General features: G+C 41.6%; 1 protein-coding gene across 1 annotated transcript; it reads left to right on the forward strand.

Annotated features, from left to right (window-relative positions):
• Positions 1–10,073: 10,073 nt before the first annotated feature.
• EIF3F (eukaryotic translation initiation factor 3 subunit F) lies at positions 10,074–20,486 on the forward strand. Its single transcript, XM_032240657.1, has 8 exons — positions 10,074–10,598; positions 15,542–15,612; positions 15,853–15,932; positions 16,645–16,782; positions 18,375–18,466; positions 19,067–19,203; positions 19,338–19,451; positions 20,021–20,486. The coding sequence occupies exons 1-8, from the start codon at positions 10,139–10,141 to the stop codon at positions 20,096–20,098; spliced, it is 1,170 nt and encodes a 389-aa protein (XP_032096548.1). The 5' UTR covers positions 10,074–10,138; the 3' UTR covers positions 20,099–20,486.
• The last annotated feature ends 1,094 nt before the right edge of the window (positions 20,487–21,580 follow it).

The following is a 21,580-nucleotide window of genomic DNA, read 5'->3' on the forward strand; positions in this document are numbered from 1 at the left end:
ACCAACATATGTAAGAAGTACGTTGGTTCAGTCCAGAAAAGTGGGACAGCTCCAAGCAGGGGAGAGTTGCCAGGTCGCAGGTAGGTAAGACGCAAACGGTTGCATTATTTTAGCTTCTGATCAGCCTTTCACTGAATACACAATTTACAGGAATAGTCATTTATATCTTAGTCTAGCTTAGTGAAATAATGGGGCAAGGAAAGCAATCAGATATGCATTTATACCATGTGAACAGAGGGATGACTTTGAGTTCTGTTTTTTGTCCACAAGGAATTGTCCTGTGGGAAAACTGTGATGGAGGTATGTAGCTTTTGTAGGAATAGACTGGGAGGCAGGTTTGCCCACAGTACCCAGTTTGACTTTTCCCTTTGGCTCAGTGATTTGGAGGAACTGAGATGATTTTTCTTTCACATTCCCTCACTTTTCTTTTTAAAAATCTTTCATGGAAAGCATTTTAAAGGAAAATGGTGTTTGGTCTCAGGTTTTGTCTGATCTCTCATGGCTGGGATGGTTTAGGGTAGGTCCCACAGTATTAGGAACTCATTTTTATCAGGTTGTAAGGTCACACCTCCTATGAAGGGGACATGGGGGAGGAAGGTAGAAAAACAACAACAAACAATGAAGAACAATCCTGGAAAATTGATATAGGCCATATTACTCTGAAGTCCATACATCAGTAGGCAGGTATGAAAGTGGTTTAGGTATGTAAATAGGCTGCCATTATTTTCTTCTGAAGTTTAAGTTGTTCACAGGGCTTTAAGAAAGCATGGCTTAGCCGGGCGCGGTGGCTCACGCCTGTAATCCCAGCACTTTGGGAGGCCAAGGCAGGTGGATCACGAGGTCAAGAGATCGAGACCATCCTGGTCAACATGGTGAAACCCCGTCTCTACTAAAAATACAAAACATTAGCTGGGCATGGTGGCGCGTGCCTGTAATCCCAGCTACTCAGGAGGCTGAGGCAGGAGAATTGCCTGAACCCAGGAGGCGGAGGTTGCGGTGAGCCGAGATCGCGCCATTGCACTCCAGCCTGGGTAAAAAGAGTGAAACTCCGTCTCAAAAAAAAAAAAAAAGAAAGCATGGCTTAATTTTCAGTAATTTCAAATCAGGAAAAAAAGAAGAAAAAATATTGAAAACATTATGTTGGAGACTTGTAGTCAGGAAAAATTTTAGAATTCAGTCAGTTAAAATGTGTGCTCTGAATGAAGAGGCCCCCAAACAGCTTTGTGGGAGCAACATGGCTGTTTATTCACCCGGGTGCAGGTGGGCTGAGGCCGAAAAGGGCGTCAGTGAAGGGCAGTGGGATACGAGTTGGTTTTATAGGTTTGGGGTGGGCAAGTGGAACGTTACAGTTTAGGGTGGTTTTGTAGGGTGTGACATCACAAGGTTGGCCAAGGTCAGTTATGAAGTCCAATAGCCTTGTCGATTGAGGCCGGAATAAGAAACAATTCAGAATGTCTCAAAGTTAAGTAGGCGCTGCAGGGGTTGATCATTTCTTCCCCTTTTCATGGTCTTCCAGTTACTTTAGACTTTCCAGGAACTCATCTGGAGTTTCCATGCAGGTCACCAAGGTTAACATGGCGTCCATGGCACTATCAGTCAGCCTAAAAGACCTGACACAATCCAAACTGTAGAAAATAATAAAAAATGAAGAACATTAGGCAAGACTAGACTCTAACAAGTGTACTATAGTTTATTTTGAAACGTAATTTTTCTCTCTCCAGTCCTGTTTTCACTAAAGACAAGTCATAAGACAAATTCATTTGCAAAATAAAATTTAGTCTTGTTATACTTGGCTGGGTATTTTCATCAGGAATAATTATTTGCCATATAGGCACCTCTTTTTTCTTTAATTGGCATTGCTGGAACTTTATTCCATAAGGAATCTCAGATTCGACTTTAAAGCCTTAAGCCTAGCCTCTGCCTGCAAATATCTGTATTAATTGGGTGAATTCCTCTCCTTGTGTTCCTTGGGGCTCTGGGACTACCAGAAAGTCCCAGAGACATTCTTTAGTAACTTCCTGAGGGGTTCTTCCTGCCCACTGCATAAAGAAAGACCACAGCTCTGTAGTAGAAAAAGAGTTTAATAGACACATGGCCAGCCATGCCATGTGAGAGATGAAGTTTGCACTCAAATCAGCTCATTCAAACCTTGTAAGGTTAGAGGTTTTTCAAAGGCATTTTTGGGGAAGGAGTGGGGGTGGCCAGGTAACAGGTGCTTGCTGCTGATTGGTTGGGGTGGAGATGAAATCACAAGCGGGCTCACAGGACTGAGGGAAATTTGATGAGGGTGCAGCCTGCACTGAGATAAAAGGGCCTACAGTGAGATGAAACCAGGGAGGGATTACCCAAAGAGGCCAAATATAGAAAGAAGAGCATGAAATCTGGTCAGAGAAGCTGCAGGTTAAAGCAAGATTCTGACATGAAAGTCAACATCTATAAATGAGAAATGGAATTAAAGTTGGAAGAAAATAAGTAAGTTTCCCCAGGGATAGAAAGCAGAGATTAGGAAGTGTTGGCTAGGATCCATCAGAGCCACATTGTGATGTAAGGCTGTAAGTGAATGGTTGTGTCCAAGCGCACAGTACACATGAGCAAGAAGCCCCATGGTAATTAAACCTTGGGGGCTGGCCCAACGGGAGTGAGAGATAAAGGAATACTATACAGCACTGTGATTCCAGACACCGTATCACCTTTCCAGCCCAGTATTCTTCTTGTGACAATCATGGCAAAAGCCATCATTCTCTAACCTTTTTTTTTTTTTCCTAATTTTTTTACCTTGTAGGGAAAGGAAAACTTCTCCTCTACCCTCTTAGATTCTTTAACTGAGACCTGCAAATTATATTGACAAAAAACAGATTAACAGGAGAAATCATACAATTTTATTTGATGTTAACAATTTTACATGGCATCAGGGACTTCACAGACAAGAAGTTAAAACCCCAAAGAAGTGGCTAGACCCAACGGCTTATATACCATTTTAACCAAGGGCTGTAAATTTTTGGAGAAGTGACAAGGCAAAGGAAAAGGGTATGGAATTCTAGGGCTAGCAAGTTGTGGGAACGTGACTGGGGAGTATATGGGAAAAACTAATGAAAAATCAGGATTACTTTAGGAAGGTTTGCTTGGCAAACTTATCTCAGCATTGACTTCCCATCTCCAGTGATAGGAATGTTCTCTCCTTCCTGGGAAAGCCTTTCTTATGGGAAATTTATGCCCTGCTTTTAGGTAGAAATGGGAAGATAGCTCTTTCTGAATCTGCTGTTTTTCAGTTGCCTTCAGATCAAAATAATCAACATGCTTAAGTGACATATTTTGGTGTAGCATGTTCAGATGCCTTTCAACCTGAGAGTTCTGTACAGAATTCTCATTCACTTTTGGTGAGAATGTAAAATATTACAACCAGTCTAACAGTTTATTATTATTATTATTATTATTATTTTAGAGACAGAGTGTTGCCGTGTTGCTCAGGGTGGAGTGCAGTGGTGCAATCATAGCTCACTGTAGCTTCCAACTCCTTGGCTCAAGCCATATTCCTGCTTCAGCTTCCCAAGTAGCTGAAACTACAGGTGTGCACCATCACATCCAGCTAATTGGTTAGACAGTTTCTTGTAATATTAAGCACTCTCTACCCAAGACTTAGCCATTCCACTCCTAGGTATTTACCCAAGAAGAAAGAAAACATATGTTTACACAAAGACTTCTATACAAATGTTCCAAAGAGCATTATTCACAATAGTCAAAAATCTGAAACAAGTCAAGTATCCATCAACAACTGAGTGAACAAACAAGTTATAGTACATCCATGCAATAAAATAGTACTCAGCAACTAACCATCAATACACACAATGCATTGATAAATTTTACAGTTGTACTGTATGACAGCAGCAGACACAAAGAATTCAAGTTATTTCTTAGCTGCTAGTTATAAAAAAAAAAGAAGAAGAATTCAAATTGTATTATTCCATTTATATGAAATTCTACAATGGGAAAGCTAGTCTGTAATAATGCAGAGCACTGGTTGCCCATGGCCAGGTGTGAAATGAATGGGGGATTACAAAGGGGCCCATGGCACTTTTAGAGTGAGGAAATATTCCATGTCTTGACTGTGGTGGTGGATACATAGGCCAAGACTTTCTCAAAACTCACTAAACTATAAACTCTTATTTTTTTTTTTGAAATGGAGTCTGGTTGAAAGTGTTGAAAGCAAAAAAATGAGGAAAATATATGTGAGAAAATGCTAATCAAGGGAAATCTAGTATAGCTATAAATATTTTTATTAATTCGTTTTTAAGTAAATAACTATGAGGTAGGTACTAGAAGGTCAAATATGAAAACAATGAGATCCATGCCTGAAAATATGTAGAGTTTAGTAAGGATAACAAACAAAGAAACTGATCATTTATTCCACTTCAGAAGCAGACAAAAGAGGACATTCACATTTTACGCAGAAAATATAGTCCTGAAGCATAACCAGTCTATATTTATTTATTTTTCTTTTTTTTCTTATTATACTTTACGTTCTGTGATATATGTGCAGAACGTACAGGTTTATGACATAGGTATACATGTGCTATGATGGTTTGCTGTACCCATCAACCCGTCATCTACAATAGGTATTTCTCCTAATGCCATTCCTCCCCTAACCCTCCACCCCCTCAACAGACCCCAGTGTGTGATGTTCCCCTCCCTGTGTCCATGTGTTCTCATTGTTCAACTCCCACTTATGAGCGAGAACATTTGGTGTTTGGTTTTCTGTTCTTGTGTTAGTTTGCTGAGAATGATGGTTTTCAGCTTCATCCGTGTCCTTGCAAAGGACATTAACTCATCCTTTTTTATGGCTGCATAGTATTCCATGGTTATATGTGCCACATATATGTGCCACATTTTCTTTATCCAGTCTGTCATTGGTGGGCATTTGGATTGGTTCCAAGTCTTTGCTATTGTGAACAGTGCTGCAATAAACATACGTGTGCATGAGTCTTTATAGTAGAATGATTTATAATCTTTTGGATATATACCCAGCAATGGACTTGCTGGGTCAAATGGTATTTCTGGTTCTAGATCCTTGAGAAATCTCCACACTGTCTTCCACAATGGTTGAACTAATTTACACTCCCACCAACAGTGAAAAAGCATTCCTATTTCTCCACATCCTCTCCAGCATCTGTTGTTTCCTGACTTTTTAATGATTGCCATTCTAACTGGTATGAGATGGTATCTCATTGTGGTTTTGATTTGCATTTCTCTAATGACCAGTGATGATTAGCTTTCTTTCATATGTTTGCTGACCACATAAATGTCTTCTTTTGAAAAGTGTCTGTTCATATCTTTCGCCCACTTTTTGATGGGGTTGTTTGTTTTTTCTCTTGTAAACTTGTTTAAGTCCTTTGTAGATACTGGATATTAGCCCTTTGTCAGATGGATAAATTGCAAAAATTTTCTCCCATTCTGTAGGTTGCCTGTTCACTCTGATGATAGTTTCTTTTGCCATGCAGAAGCCCTTTAGTTTAATTGGATCCCATTTGTCAATTTTGGCTTTTGTTGCTATTGCTTTTGGTGTTTTAGTCATGAAGACTCTGCCCATACCTATATCCTGAATGATACTGCCTAGGTTTTCTTCTAGGGTTTCTATGGTTTTATGTCTTAAGTTTAAGTCTTTAATCCTTCTTGAGTTAATTTTTGCATAAGGTGTAAGGAAGGGGTCCAGTTTCAGTTTTCTGCATATGGCTAGCCAGTTTTCAAGACAGGGTAGCCCTGTTGCCCAGGCTGGAGTGCAATGATGCAATCATAGCTCACTGCAGCCTCAAACACCGAGACTCAAGCCCTCCTTCCACCTCAGCCTCTGAGGAGGTGGGTCTACAGATATACACTACTATACCTGACTACTACTAAAAATGGTGCACTTGTACAGGACACTTACCATGAGTGAAGCTTGCAGGACTGGAAATTGCTCTGAGTGAGTCAGTAAGTGAGTGGTGAATGAAGGTAAAGAGCTAGAACATTATGGTATACTACTGTAGACTTTATAAATACTGTATACTTAGGCCAGGCTACATTTATTTTTGTTTTATTTTCTTTCTTCAATAATAAATTAGCCTTAGCTTACTATAATGTTTTTACTTTATAAACTTTTTATAATTTTTTTTTTTTTTTTTTTTTGAGACAGAGTTTCACTCATGTTACCCAGGCTGGAGTACAATGGCACGATCTCGGCTCACCGCAACCTCCGCCTCTTGGGTTCAGGCAATTCTCCTGCCTCAGCCTCCTGAGTAGCTGGGATTACAGGCACGCGCCACCATGCCCAGCTAATGTTTTGTAGTTTTAGTAGAGACGGGGTTTCACCATGTTGACCAGGATGGTCTCGATCTCTTGACCTCGTGATCCACCTGCCTCAGCCTCCCAAAGTGCTGGGATTACAGGCTTGAGCCACCGCGCCCGGCCAACTTTTTAATAATTTTTTAACTTTTTGACTCTTTTATAGAAATACTTACCTTAAAACACACATTGTACAACTGTACAAAAATATTTATTTATATCCTTATTCAATAAGCTCTTTTCTATTTTTAAATTTTAAATTTTTTTTTTTTTTTTACTTTTTAAACTTCTTTGTTGCCGGGCACAGTGGCTCACGCCTGTAATCCCAGCACTTTGGGAGGCTGAGGTGGATCAATCACAAGGTCAAGAGATCGAGACCATCCTGGTCAACATGGTGAAACCCCGTCTCTACTAAAAATACAAAAAATCAGCTGGGCCTGGTGGCACGTGCCTGTAATCCCAGCTACTCAGGAGGCTGAGGCAGGAGAATTGCCTGAACCCAGGAGGCAGAAGTTGTGGTGAGCCGAGATCGCGCCATTGCACTCCAGCCTGGGTAACAAGAGCGAAACTCCATCTCAAAATAAATAAATAAATAAATAAACTTCTTTGTTTAAGACACAAACACATTAACCTAAACCTACTCAGGGTTAGGAGCCTCAGTATCACTGCCTTCCACCTCTACATCCTGTCCGTCTGGAAGGTCTTCAGGAGCAGTAATGTTCATGGAGCTGTCGTCTCCTTGGATAACAATCCCATCTGCTGGAATACCTCCTGAAGGACCTGCCTGTGGCTGTTTTACCGTTCAATTTATTTTATATAAGTAAAAGGAATATTTTATTTAAAAAATAATGATGAAAAGTATAGTAAATACATAAACTAGAAACATTGTTGTTTATTATTATCATCAAGTGTTATGTACTATACCTAACTGGATGTGCTGTGCTTTTATACAACTCACAGCACAGTACGTTTGTTTACACTAGCATCACCACGAACATGTGAGTAATGCATTGCATCACGATGTTACCATGACCACAACACCACTAGGCAATAGGAATTTTTCAGGTCCAGTATAATCTTATGGCACCACTGTCTATATATCATTGACCTAAACATCATTGACCTAAACATCACCATGTGGTGAACAATTGTATTTTTCTTTTAATGGCATGGTAGATTAATAGGGAAAGGAATGACAATTCAAAAAATAGAGTTTAAAAATTCCACATAGATTGAAGGATCAAAATAATACTTTAAAAAACATCAAAAATATGTAGATAAAATGTCTGTCTCTGATATTCAAATAGGAAGAATTTCTTACACAAGACCCAAAAAAGTCCTAGCCATAAGATAAAGTATTGAAAAATGTAACTGCATTAAAATTAAGATCTGTTCTTCAAAAGACACCTTAAGGAAAGTGAAAGGAAAAGCTGAAAAGTTAGAGCATATATTTGTAACATTTATGACTGATAAGGGATTTTTTTTTTTTTTGAGACAGAGTCTCGCTCTGTTGTCCAGGCTGGAGTACAGTGGCACATTCTCAGCTCATTGCAATCTCTGACTCCCTGGTTCAAGTGATTGTCCTGCCTCAGCTTCCTGAGGAGCTGGGATTACAGGCATGCACTACCACGTCCAGCTAATTTTTGTATTTTTAGTAGAGATGGGGTTTCACCATGTTGGCCAGGATGGTCTTGATCTCTTGACCTCGTAATCCGCCCACGTTGGCCTCCCAAAGTTCTGGGATTACAGGCGTGAGCCACTGTGCCCAGCCATACTGAAGTCCTTTTAAAAAAATAAAGAAGTCCCTCTCAAAAATAAATAATAGAAAACAATGTATAGAACCTAGCAGAAAACAACCTAATAGTAAAACATAAAGATATATATTTTTTTAATTCCTATATATTTCCAAGAAGTGCTGAAGGAACAGAGATATTTTTTTAAACAGGATTCAAATATATATGGCCACTAAACATATGAAGAAATTTCAACCTAATTAGTAATCAGGAAAATGCAAATTAAATACACAAATAGATACTATTACCTGTCCATTCAACTTGGAAAAACTAAAACATGACAGAGTTTATTCATCAATGGGAATTTTTATATGCTGTTGGCATGTAAATTGGAACAGCCTCTTTGGAAAACAAGTTTGCATTATCTTCTAAGTATGAATATTCTTATGTCTTACAACCCAGCTGTCTTAGTCTGCTCAGACTGACACACTGAAATGAGACACAAAATATCACTGACTGGGATGTTTAAACAACAGAAATTTATTTTCCCACAGTTTTGGTAATTGGAAGTCTGACAGCAGGTGACAGCATGGTCAGGTTCAATGAGGACTCAGTTCCTGCCTTGCACATGGTCACCTTCTCATCATATCCTCACATGAGACTCAGAGAAAGACTCTTCCTACAAGGCAACAGGCTTATTGGATTAGGGCCCCACTCTTAACAACCTCATTTAACCTTAATCTACTCCTAAAGACCCTATCTCAGATACAGTCATACTGAGGGTTAGAACTCCACACAGAATTATGGGGGGACAAAATTCAACCCATACCACTAACTCCCAGGTGCCCAAGAACACATACATAAAAGGATGTTTAAAGCACCAATTTTCATAATATCAACAAATTTGAAAAAGCCATATGTCCACCAACAATAAAATGGAAAATAAATTTTGGTATATTTATATAAAATACTATTATACATCTGTGAAAATGAAGAATGAGCTGCCGCTCTATGCAACAACATGAATACACATCAGTAAACTAAGGTTGAGAAGAAAAAAGAAAGTCCAAAAGACTACTACTTTCAGTGTGATACACTTTTTATTGAGCTCAAAAACTAGCAAAATTCAGCAATGTATTGTTTAGTCATGCATATATATTTGAAATAAAACTCATTTTTATGCAAATGAGAGACACAAAATTCAGGTAAGTAGTTATTTCTAAGGGGGGGCAGTAAGGCAGTGAAATATTTGTGGATATAACATATTGTCTCAAAAGCCAATTGTTAAATTTTTAAGACTTTTGAGAGCCCATTGTTAAACCATTGGTAGCTTGAAATCAGCCATGGTGGGAGTATTTACACCATGGAAATTGGCAAATACTGAAACCAAGAGGCTGGTTGTTAAACATTTACTAGCATACCACTGAATGTAAGCTGTTGCTAGTGTTCTATTTTTTTTTTTTTTTATTGCATTTTAGGTTTTGGGGTACATTTGAAGAACATGCAAGACAGTTGCATAGGTACACACATGCAGTGTGATTTGCTGCCTTCCTCCCCTTAACCTATATCTGGCATTTCTCCCCATGCTATCTCTCCCCAACTCCCCACCCACCACTGTCCCTCCCCTGTTTCCCCCCAACAGACCCCAGTGTGTAGTGCTCCCTTCCCTGTGTCCCTGTGTTCTAATTGTTCAACACCCGCCTATGAGTGAGAACATGTCGTGTTTGATTTTCTGCTCTTGTGTCAGTTTGCTGAGAATGATGGTTTCCAGGTTCATCCACGTCCCTACAAAGGACACGAACTCATCATTTTTGAAGGCACTTTGACTTCCATGATCTCATTTAAGTCTAAAACACGAATATCCACCTCTGCGTTGCTTTCTGGTTCCACCTGGTGGCAGCTGCACAAACTGTTTCTCTTCAAACGCCGTCCCAAGTTTACCCGGAACTACTTAGCCTAGGTTTCTCTGAGTGCTCCTCGGGCCAAAAGCAAAGAGCACAAATTTCGGAAGAAATTACCAACAGCGGGACCATTTTAGTGCTCCGGCAGTAACAACAGTAACCAATAAACAAAAAGCTCTAGTTCACGTGATGTATATTCAGCCTATCAAGCTCCTGATATTCCTGAATGCGCTCATTTCCGCTCTTGTGGCCTTCTTTCTCGACAAGATGGCCACGCCGGCGGTATCGGCAAGTGCTCCTCCTGCCACTCCAGCTCCGGCCCCGGCGGCGGCCCCAGTCTCGGCCCCAACCTCGGTCCCAGCCCAAGCGCCAACGCCAGCACCAGCTGCGGCTCCGCCTTCCGCTGGGACTCCAGCCTCATCCTCAGACCCTGCGGCAGGAGCGGCTACTACTGCGGCGCCTGGCCAGACCTCGGCCTCAGCGCAAGCTCCGGCGCAGACCCCAGCGCTCGCTCTGCCTGGTCCCGCTCTCCCAGGGCCCTTCCCCGGCGGCCGCGTGGTCAGGCTGCACCCAGTCATTTTGGCCTCCATTGTGGACAGCTACGAGCGACGCAACGAGGGTGCTGCCCGAGTTATCGGGACCCTGCTGGGTGAGTGGTCATTGAAAGTTAACATTCTTTGCTTCCTCCCACTTTTCATTTATCTCACTTCCCTGTCTCATTAATTCTTTCATTCTTGGCGTTCTTTCCTCCCATCCCCAATGACCTCTTAATCTATTTTTCCGTCCCACTTTCTGCTGTGACTTCTCAAGTGATTTGCACCTCTCTTCTCTCTCCTGCCGGATTGCTGTCACTTTGAGCGACATAAAATACACAAGGAGTAGTTGTGTCACTTACTGAATATTTTATGCCAGTGGTTTACATTTTTTAATGTTCCCCACAGCAGTATATGGCAAATATGATGAGCTCCATCTGCCAAAAATGAGTGCACATGCCGAGTGGGAAGTCAGGAACCCTTGACTCCCTAAGTACAGTTACCACGTGTTTCTGCCTTATCCACCGACTAAATGTCATTGTTTTCCAGGTATCAACAAAGAGTTTTGTAACCAGTTGGCAAAGGACTGGGGTCATTTGTAAAAAGGCATTCCTCCCAACAAGTAAACCGGTTTGGCTGGAACCCATTTGGGATTTTATAGTATTCTACTGTCCTAAACTTTTGAGCCTCATTCTCTGACTCTCAGTGTTCCTTAATATTAGTACCTAATGTGAGAAACCCTGTTCTCCCATTTTCCATTTGGACACAAACAATTGTATTATCTGCTTATATCTCTGCCCTTAACCTTCAGGTCGAAGAATAACCCATTCTCTGCTTGTGTTCCAAATTTGGGGAATAGATACTCTATGTTAAAGTAGTTTAAATGGAAAAGCACGAAAGAGGGATTGTTGATAATTCCTCTCTGGAGACTATACTGGTCCCATGAAATTCATCTCCATTCCATCTTAGTCCCAGATTTTTTATTTATTTATTTTTATTTTTTTTAGTAGAGACAGGGTTTCTCCATGCTAGCCAGGCTGGTCTCGAACTCCCAACCTCAGGTGATCTGCCTACCTCGGCCTCACAGAGCGCTGGAATTATAGGTGTGAGCCACTGCACCTGGCCAGCTCCAGATTTTAAATAGCTTTGTGAATCCACTTTACTTACAAGCATCCTTTCTCTTTCATACTCTTGAACATGTACACCATAAAAGACAATTGGTCTATTGCAAAGCAGACAAGATTTGTAAGCAGACTCCACACAACTTTAGCCATGTGCCTTGGGACAAATTACCTAAAATCTGTTCTGTCAGGAGCTACTTTAGACTTAGTCTTTGTGAGAACTGAATTAAAAACTTCTGACTATGCTAGTACACATTAGGTATGGCTATTAGTTGCCATTCACCACATCAGGCCCGGACTGACCCAATACATACCAAAACACATTTTCTCTCCTTAATCTATCTTTGACAGTATAGCATTTTACAGAAACTTAAATTCATATCTTTTGAACATTGCCTGTCTTTTCTCACACCAAGCCTTTGTGTTCTCTTTGCACAGGTGCCTTCCTTGCTGTCTGTCCCTCATTTGTTTAACTTCTGCCTATCTCCTAGGTTCCCAGGAACAGCATTAAGTGCCAGTCCTCCATCCCATACCTGGACCCTCACTCCATTCTTAACCTTTCACAGCATGATGGTGTTCTGTAACTGCGCCCTGCTTTGAGCTTCTATAATAAATTATTTTTGCCTCACTGACCTGGCACTCAGCAAATACTCTTTTGGCTGCACTGTCTAATTTTCCAAGCTCACTAGAGCTATTTAAAGAGACAATTCGCTACCCACAGTTTATGCTTTAGCACCCCAAATGTTCCAGTGATCCAATCAGACCAGCCATAATCTAGTCCAGAGCTTGAGATCTTTCAGACTGCAATCATGGTACAGTGCTATGGGTGTTAATAGAGGCAGTGCTTCCAGAAGAATAAAGAATAGATTCTGCTTGCTATGAACCTATAGTTTCCTTAGATATTAATTCACAAAGCATTTCATTTGTCTAAATGAAGTCATTGGTGCTTTTTTGTACCATAAAACTGTTAGGTATTTAGAATTCAAAATGTAATAAGGTGAGCTGTCCTGTAACCTTAAACTCAAGATAGAAATATCCTCTTAGGCCGGGCGCGGTGGCTCAAGCCTGTAATCCCAGCACTTTGGGAGGCCGAGGCGGGTGGATCACGAGGTCAAGAGATCGAGACCATCCTGGTCAACACGGTGAAACCACGTCTCTACTAAAACTACAAAAAAATTAGCTGGGCATGGTGGCGCGTGCCTGTAATCCCAGCTACTCGGGAGGCTGAGGCAGGAGAATTGCCTGAACCCAGGAGGCGGAGGTTGCGGTGAGCCGAGATCGCGCCATTGCACTCCAGCCTGGGAAACAAGAGAGAACCTCCGTCAAAAAAAAAAAAAAAAAAAGAAATATACTCTTAAATGCAAATAACTAGAATGTAATATAATAAATGTTCTAATAGAAGGGTGTTATGGTGGCATGGAACTACGGAAGATTTAACTATTTCAGAAGGCTAGGGAAAAGTTCACAAAAAAGATGGTGTTTGAGCTGGGCATTAAAGCAACTACAGGAAGTTAAAAAGGGCCTGGTAAGTCCACTATCTGAAACATTCAGTATTACAGGAATGTAGGTGACAGGAAGTAGAGCAGGAAATGAAGCTAGCAGTGGGCAGAGCCCTAAGAAGTATTGAATAATTACAAGTGTAAAGTGCTGTGAAGGAGAATTACCTGGGTCTCTGAGAAGACAAAATGGAAGTGTAACCTCATTTGAAGCTCTTTGGGGAGGATCCTGAGCATTTCAGCTAACACTGAATAGAAATTAGAAATCACTCTGACTTTGGGAGGCTGAAGCGGGCAGATTGCCTGAGCTCAGGAGTTCAAGACCAGCCTAGGCAACATGGTGAAACCCTGTCTCTACTAAAATATAAAAAAGGAAAAAGCCAGGCATGGCGGTGTGCACCTGTAGTCCCAGCTACTGGGGAGGCTGAAGCAGGAGAATTGCAAGAACCTGGAAGGGAGGTTGCAGTGAGCTGAGATTGCACCACTGCCCTCCAGCCTGGGCAACAGAGCGAAACTTCATCTCAAAAAAAAAAAAAAAAGTCACTCTGGCTGCTTTGTAGAGCATGGATAAGAGACAGTCGTGAGCTGGGCATGGGCACCAGATAGCAGCTATTCTAGTAATAGGGAAGCACTTGAGAAATAGGGATAGATAGGAAGTGGGTGAGTTGAGAGATAGGAAATACAGTTAATAGGACTTGGTGTGATCAAAAGTGAGCAATTAGTAGTAAGTATCAAGCATGACTTCTATATCTTTGGTTAAATGTGGAGGAAGAAAGGGAAGGTAGAAGTTGACTTCAGTCTGGGATATATTTGTTTTTAGATGCCCAATGAGCATTCTGGTGGAGTTGTCAAGTATAAAATTGAATATAAAGATCTGGAGTACAAAAGAGATGTAGGCAAGTATGTCAGTTTAGGAATTATGTCATTGGAATATAGGAGGTAATTGAACCCATAAAATTGGATGAGATCACTTAAAGCAGGGATTGGCAAACTTTCGATAAAGGGCCAGACAGTAAATATTTTAGGCTTTGTGTGCAGTCTCTATCGCAACTACTTAATTCTGCCTTTGTAGCAAGAAAACAGCCTTTAAAAAAGATTGGCATTGTAAACTTTATTCACAAAAAACATTTCTAGATCAGGGCCTGGCCTTGAAGAGGAACATTGAGTGAAAATATAGAAGAAGAAAGACAAAACCCCAAAAACTTGAAAAGTCAGCGGAAGGAGTAGTCAACAAAAAAGATTAGAAAGGTGGGGAGGAAAGTTTTAAGATGGGGGAAGTAAGTGGTCAAGTCTGTTCAGTGCTGATAAGAGGTCAAATAAGATAAAGGATATATGTGCATTTGGTTTAGGAACATAGTTTCAGCAAAGGGAGCAGAAGCCATAGTGAATTGGAATTAGACAAACACTGGTAGATACAGACAACATTGTGGTTTTTGGTGGAGAGGGAAACCCTTGAATCCTGGGGTGGAAGGTTCCAATAGATTAAAAGAGAATGGAAAAGCCAACTTAGTGGTCTTAGTGAGGTCAAGAAACAAATGTAGTAATAAAAGTAAAAACAAACCAAAAAAATATAGGCTGGGCGCAGTGGCTCACGCCTGTAATCCCAGCACTTTGGGAGGCTGAGGCAGGCAGATCACTTGAGGTCAGGAGTTCAAGACCAGCCTGGCCAACATGGTGAAACACTATGTCTTCTAAAAGTACAAAAATTAGCCAGGCACGGTGGCATGTACCTGTAGTCCCAGCTACTCGGGAAGCTAAGGCAGGAGAACTGCTTGAACCCAGGAGGCAGAGGTTGCAGTGAGCCAAAATCATACTACTGCACTCCAGCCTGGGTGACAGAGCAAGACTCCGTCTCAGAAAAAAAAGAAATGTAGTGGGAATAAAGGTATCAGAACTAGAAAAGTGTGTGGTAAAAGACTGATATACTCACATCTCAGGTTCGCAGATAGGTTTCTGGATGATGGTAAGGTTAAGGCAATGACCATGGGACCAGATGGCTAAAGGAAGGTACAGATGAAGCTCGCAGCATCTCAATGTCTGAAACTTGGCCACTGTATCAGCAGTCTGTGTAGCCATTAAAATCTTCCAGGTAGCTCTGCATATTAAATTACAGGGTGAAAGTCTAGAGGCCGAAAAACAAAGGTCATAGAGTGAAAGTCTGAAATAGGTTAGTAGTGGAAAATAACAGGCAAAAGGAGACCTTGTAAAGGAAGAATAAACCCTATATGGTGATGTTTACAGGGAGAAGTTGGCGAGCATGCGAGAGTTTTAATTCCCTGGAGAACTCTGGTCCCATTGATGCACTGGACTAAACTTAGAGCTAATGAGTTCAGTTAGGTGTTTATTGACATTGACGAAAGCATCAAACGCATTTCAAAAGTAGCTGGAGGTTGTTGGGAGCCCTAGTATTATATAACACGTGGACAATTCTCTCTTTCACAGGAACAGTCGACAAACACTCGGTGGAGGTCACCAATTGCTTTTCAGTGCCGCACAATGAGTCAGAAGATGAAGTGAGTGGGAATCCAAGCTGTCCCTCTGCTGTTTTTAGCTGTTCATTTGCTAGGTTCCCCTCATGGCCCCTCCTACACTATATATTGACTCATAACTAGAGCTCCTATAGCCAAGGAGCTTCCTATTTGTACGTTACTTCCTGGGCCTCTTCTGGTTATTGGGGGTGGTGGCTTCTTGTCCCTTTTAACCAGTTTTTCTTTGGACTTCCAGCTTCTTAGCTTGCTTTTCTGCCTTATTAGGTGGCTGTTGACATGGAATTTGCTAAGAACATGTATGAACTGCATAAAAAAGTTTCTCCAAATGAACTCATCTTGGGCTGGTAAGTTGTGGAGGTGGGGACTAGGGCAAATGGAAGGTCTCTCCATGATTGCCAGTGTCTTTTGCCACCAGACTGGATCTTATCCTCTTCCTTTTGGAGACAGAGTATTGCAAGTGTATTACTGGCTGAAAGCAGTGGCTTGGTGCCTGTAATCCCAACTGGGAGGCTGAGGCAGGAGGATCACTTGAGCCCAGCCTGAGCAAAGTAGTGAGACCCTGTCTCTACAAAAACATTTTTTAAAAGCTTAGCCAGGCATGGTGACACACACCTCTAGTCCTAGCTACTTAGGAGGCTGAGGCTAGAGGATCACTTGAGGCCAGGAATTTGAAGCTGCAGTGACCTATGATTATGCTGCAGCACTCCAGCCTGAGTGACAGATTGAGACCCTGCCTCAAAAAAAAAAAAAAAAAAAATGTTAAAAGTGTTACCTGTAGGAGCTGTGAATTGAGTGGGTTTTGCTGGCAGTTCGATCCTGTTGGGCCAGGATATTTATTTTGAATCACCTTGGAAGAGACTTGAAATTTTTCAAAAGCACTCAGCCTTTGATTTGATTTCACATAGTTTTCTACGTGTATATTGTTCTTGGCATTTGGTATCACTAGGTATCCCTTCCACAGCGATATCAGGTACCCTGAAGACACCCTTGCCACTGTTGTGTTTGATATTGGTGTTACATATAGACAACTGTCGACAACTGTCTTCCATTTTGCAGGTACGCTACAGGCCATGACATCACAGAGCACTCTGTGCTGATCCATGAGTACTACAGCCGGGAGGCCCCCAACCCCATCCACCTCACTGTGGACACAAGTCTCCAGAACGGCCGCATGAGCATCAAAGCCTATGTCAGGTGACCACAGTCTTGGGCCACAAGGGCATAAAACCATGCCTAGATGCCATCCCTCCCCCACCCCAAGCAAGGTTAATTCCTTCTGTGTGGAACTTGCTGTGTCCTTAAGAAGCCTATTCCTCTCTTTCAACAGTTACTCAAAAAGTTTTACTCTGAAACAAAATCTGTTCCTATAATTTGTATCTGCTGATCCTACTTATACTCCAGTTTCTACTCATTGCTCTTAACCAGTCTCAAATGACAGCCCTTTTAAGTATTCGAGCAAGCAATCAAGTCATCTTCTATAGAACTCAACTATCCATAGTTCTTACAGCCAGTCATCATATGGTATTCTTGTCATAATCCTTCACCACATTCATTATTTTTCTAAGTTACCCATTAGTATATCATTATCTCTAGAACTCAGCACAGTACTCAGGGTAATACCGATTAAAGGATGACTGTCCTTATTTTGAACACATTTATTAACCCAGGATTGAGTGCAGTTTTAATGACAATAACATTACAGTTAACACATTGAGCTTGCAGGTGGTTAAAATGCCAGTTATGGGGGGATGCTGGGAAAGGCCCTGGTGGCATGCTGAAGGCATCTGTTACGCTGTTGGCATTGTGCTGGTTCTGTGTCTGACGCTGATATAGCCAGTTTACTCTTAGGCGGTAAGACAAAGATGGTGGATGCCAAGTCTTTATGAGCCAGTTGGCATACCACTGAGCACTAGCCATTGCCTGACTTCTTAGCCTTTCCAGGTATTTCAGACTCCTCAAGATTGTGTGTGTGTGTGTGTGTGTGTGTGTGTGTGTGTGTGTGTGTGTGTGTGTGTCCGTCCGTCCAGTATATACAGTGTGTGTGTGTGTGTTCCAACTATATCCCGGGAGCAGGGGACTACCAGGTTGCCTAAGGAGGGGTAAACCAGCCTAGGTCGGAAATGGAGCAGGTCAAAACTCCTATGCTTATGAGTAGTGGGATCGCACCTGTGAATAGCCACTGCATTCCAGCCTGGGCAATGTAGCAAGACCCCATCTAAAAAAAAAAAAAAAAGATCCAACTATATATATCTATATGTAGATAGATGCAGATATATATAGTTGACATACTAAAGTATAGATCTGGGTATGTGACTGACATAGTAAAGACAACACCTTTAGTGAGATTACTTACAGCACCCAATCTAATTTGGCGGACAGGAGTTGGTTTCCTTTTTCAATGCTGATGAAGGGCTTAGTCCCAGAAAAGACTTGTCTCTGTCTTCTTTCCACGGTGAGCAGATATCTAGACAGCCAGCTCCACGGAGTAATTGAGTTCTGTCCTCTGATCACTGATAATGCACAGTGTGTGAAGTAATCCTCTGAAAGGACCAGGCCAAGTCCAAAGGTTGAGTCCCCTCTTACAGGCCAAGGGTTTGGTATGTGGGACAAGCTAAAGGGAGAAAGTAACTTTTGCTCCTATGAGACCTCTGGGGTCAGTTGGTCCCACCCTTCCTGTCTCAGAACCTTGGGAGCCATATTCCTGCTGTGTCTGCTTTCCCAGCCCAGAATAGACATGGAAACCCTCTCCCAAGGCCATCTGTTTACCTCGGCTTCTCCTTCCTCAGCACTTTAATGGGTGTCCCCGGGAGGACCATGGGAGTGATGTTCACACCTCTGACAGTGAAATATGCATACTATGACACTGAACGAATTGGAGGTGAGTAAGTTTTCCATACACTCTTTGGACATCTTAGGAATTTTCCAGGAAGGGGGCTGCTGTTCTGTAACAAGGAGGGAGACCTTGGGTGGTTTAAAAAGGGACTATTAATCTAAGCTTTGTAGAAGTCACAGTCATCTCTTGTATAAATGAATTTAAGGAATTATTTAAAAAACGATTAAAGGGAAATTATCAGTACTAGAGGCCACATGACCATTCACATGAGACCAGAACCATTGGTGAGCATATCAGGTGAAAGGAGTTGAGCTTTGTTAGGAGGAACAAAAACTGATAAGGGCACTGCAAGGAGTGTGACTGAGCAGACTGAGTCTAAGGGGAGGTAGGAAGCAGAGTTAGCAGGATGTTAGGACCATCTCTTTCCTAGTGGGATGACTGAATTCTCTCTGTCTCTAAGGAAACAGAGTTAGCAGGATGTTAGGACCATCTCTTTCTTAGTGGGATAACTGAATTCTCTATGTCTCTAAGGAAGCAGAGTTAGCAGGATGTTAGGACCATCTCTTTCCTAGTGGGATGACTGAATTCTCTCTGTCTCTAACTGCCCACCACTGCCACTGCCATCCTGCCAACCAACTTCCACAGTTGACCTGATTATGAAGACGTGCTTTAGCCCCAACCGAGTGATTGGACTCTCAAGTGACTTGCAGCAAGTAGGAGGAGCATCAGCTCGCATCCAGGATGCACTGAGCACGGTGTTGCAATACGCAGAGGATGTACTGGTGAGAGGGGAAAGAAAAAACAAAGGGGAGGACATAGGTCTCCATCCTGGAATCACTGAGGCACATGCTGATGAAATGGTAGTGCCCAGTGGTTATAATTAACTGCCTCATTGAGTCTTTGTTTTGATGATCAGTCTGGAAAGGTGTCAGCTGACAATACTGTGGGCCGATTCCTGATGAGCCTGGTTAACCAAGTACCCAAAATAGTTCCTGATGACTTTGAGACCATGCTCAACAGCAACATCAATGTGAGTGCCCTTCCCGAGCCCTTGCTTGCCTGGTTTCTTCCCTGCCTCAGCATGTACACTCAAATGTGAAGAGAGTTGGGCGAGGCGTCCTGGAGTACAATACAGGGCTTCACTTATATAACCCCTATGAAGTCCAAGTTGGGAGGAAGGAAGAGCTGTGGTACGCATGGTTGAAGATTTCCTTCCTTCTCCTCCCTTGATTCCATTGTCTCAGTTACTGCTGATACTACTGTGACTTACTGTCTAAATTTGTGATGGAAAGAAAAACTAAAATTCAAAGGTTAATGAAAATGCAATTATTTTCCTCGTTTGAGTTCACAGACCCGCTGTATTCCATCCATGGGTCTCAGCTAAGGCACCCCTAGTCTATAAGTGTATCAGTAGAGATAAGAAAGTCTTCTCAAGCATTGCCTTTCTGTCTTCTACCTTTTTGACTCTTACTCAGTATATCCTAGCTGTCATTTATTCATGACTGTCCTCACAGTGTCCACCATGGAGCTGGCCAAAGCCAGCCTTTGTGCTCCCTTTCCATCCAACCCCTCGCTCATTTTGTATTCTTTGTCTTCCAGGACCTGCTGATGGTGACCTACCTGGCCAACCTCACACAGTCACAGATTGCCCTCAATGAGAAACTTGTAAACCTGTGAATGGGCCCCAGGCAGTATACCTGCCGGTCTGGGTCTCAACCCCAGGACTCAGAAGTGAAGGAAAATGGGTTTTTTGTGGTCTTGAGTCACACTGAGGCAGTCAACTACCTGTGACTCTAATAAACATAGCCTACCTTTTGTAAGTTAGTTTCATCTTACGTGAGTTTATTGCCGGGTGGAAGGGAGGAAAATGTTTTAGATCACACAGAAACCAGGAAGTAACTATTATAGGTGGAGAAGCTGGTTATGTGTTTGGCATGTTAGTGCTTTACCAAACTGTTCTTTTGGTTTTCAATATGGAAAGGTGTCCTTTGGCAAAACTGAATCTTTTTTTGAAGATTCATGTGATTTCTACAGGAAATGAAAATAAGAATCCATGGAGAAAAAATACCTGAGAAAATTGGATGCTTAATCTGAACTGAAAGAGTAGAGTGTGTAGTTACTATCTTAAAATACATTAATAGCTAGATGGAGCTGTTTGCCACTTTTGTTCAGGGAGGCAGAATTAAGATCTGTGGGTTAAAGATGAAAGAGATTTCCCCAAAACTTCAGAAAATTCTTAGGTGCTGTCTGTAACTTGAGAGTGCAGTGTTGGGTTATATTGAGGTCTGCTAGTGGCTCAATTTAAGCAAAGACTAGATGGCATTTCCCAGGGACCTTGTATGCTAGAGTACTTGCCTGTGTAACTTCAGACATCCCTTTCATCTGGTATCCTGAAGTTCCACCTTGCCACTCTATGTCTTAGAAAGAAATCACTATTCAAGGACTGAGGAAATTACATACTGGAGTGGAAAGGTGAATAAAGGCAATGGGGAATTAAAAAGGCCTGGATCCTAGTTCTGAGTTATGTGTAGCCTTAGGAAAGATAAATTATAAGAGTTAAAAATGTGCATCATTAACATAGCCCATTAGGGTATTTGGAGGATTCAATTAATTAATAAATGTCAGGTTAATCAACACTTGCAGAGAATAGTTCCTGGTATGTAGTAAGCACACATAGGTGGTAGATATTATGATGTCTGAAGCTGAACAGTTTGAAAGTAATAAGCAACATGAACCCCATCCTGGAACTCAGTTCTGAGATGCGTAACCTTAGGAAATACAAGTTATGGGAATCATAAAGTGTGAATAGTAATGATACTTTCTTATAGGTAGGGAAATGTAAACAGAGGTTATCTGCAAAATGATAATTAATGACGGGCCAAATTGTGAGGTTAAAAGTAGAAAGCATGGTGGGAAGAAGGTTAATCAAAGTATTTCAGTATTCTTATATTTTTGGGAGGAGCCAGTTAATATCAACTTAGTCTTTTTAAGTATACATGATAAAATTCCATGGTTAGTTACGAGAAGTATATATAATCTCTAAATGAATAGTGATGAGAGATCATGGAATAGTAGGGAAGAAACAAAATTTTAAATTTGAGAAATAAGCATAGAAAAGGTGGATAAAACAAAATAAGATGCCAAAACAAGTCCAAATAC

This window comes from Sapajus apella, unplaced genomic scaffold, assembly GCF_009761245.1.
Source record: "Sapajus apella isolate SASKATOON/1434 unplaced genomic scaffold, GSC_monkey_1.0 scaffold47, whole genome shotgun sequence".
NCBI classification, from domain to species: Eukaryota; Metazoa; Chordata; class Mammalia; order Primates; family Cebidae; genus Sapajus; species Sapajus apella.

Coding starts and splice junctions, on each gene's coding strand:
- EIF3F (XM_032240657.1), top strand. CDS start 10,139: ATGTATATTCAGCCTATCAAGCTCCTGATATTCCTGAATGCGCTCATT. Junction 16,783..18,374: donor AGCATCAAAGCCTATGTCAG/GTGACCACAGTC, acceptor CTCCTTCCTCAG/CACTTTAATGGGTGTCCCCG. Junction 19,204..19,337: donor AATACGCAGAGGATGTACTG/GTGAGAGGGGAA, acceptor TTTGATGATCAG/TCTGGAAAGGTGTCAGCTGA.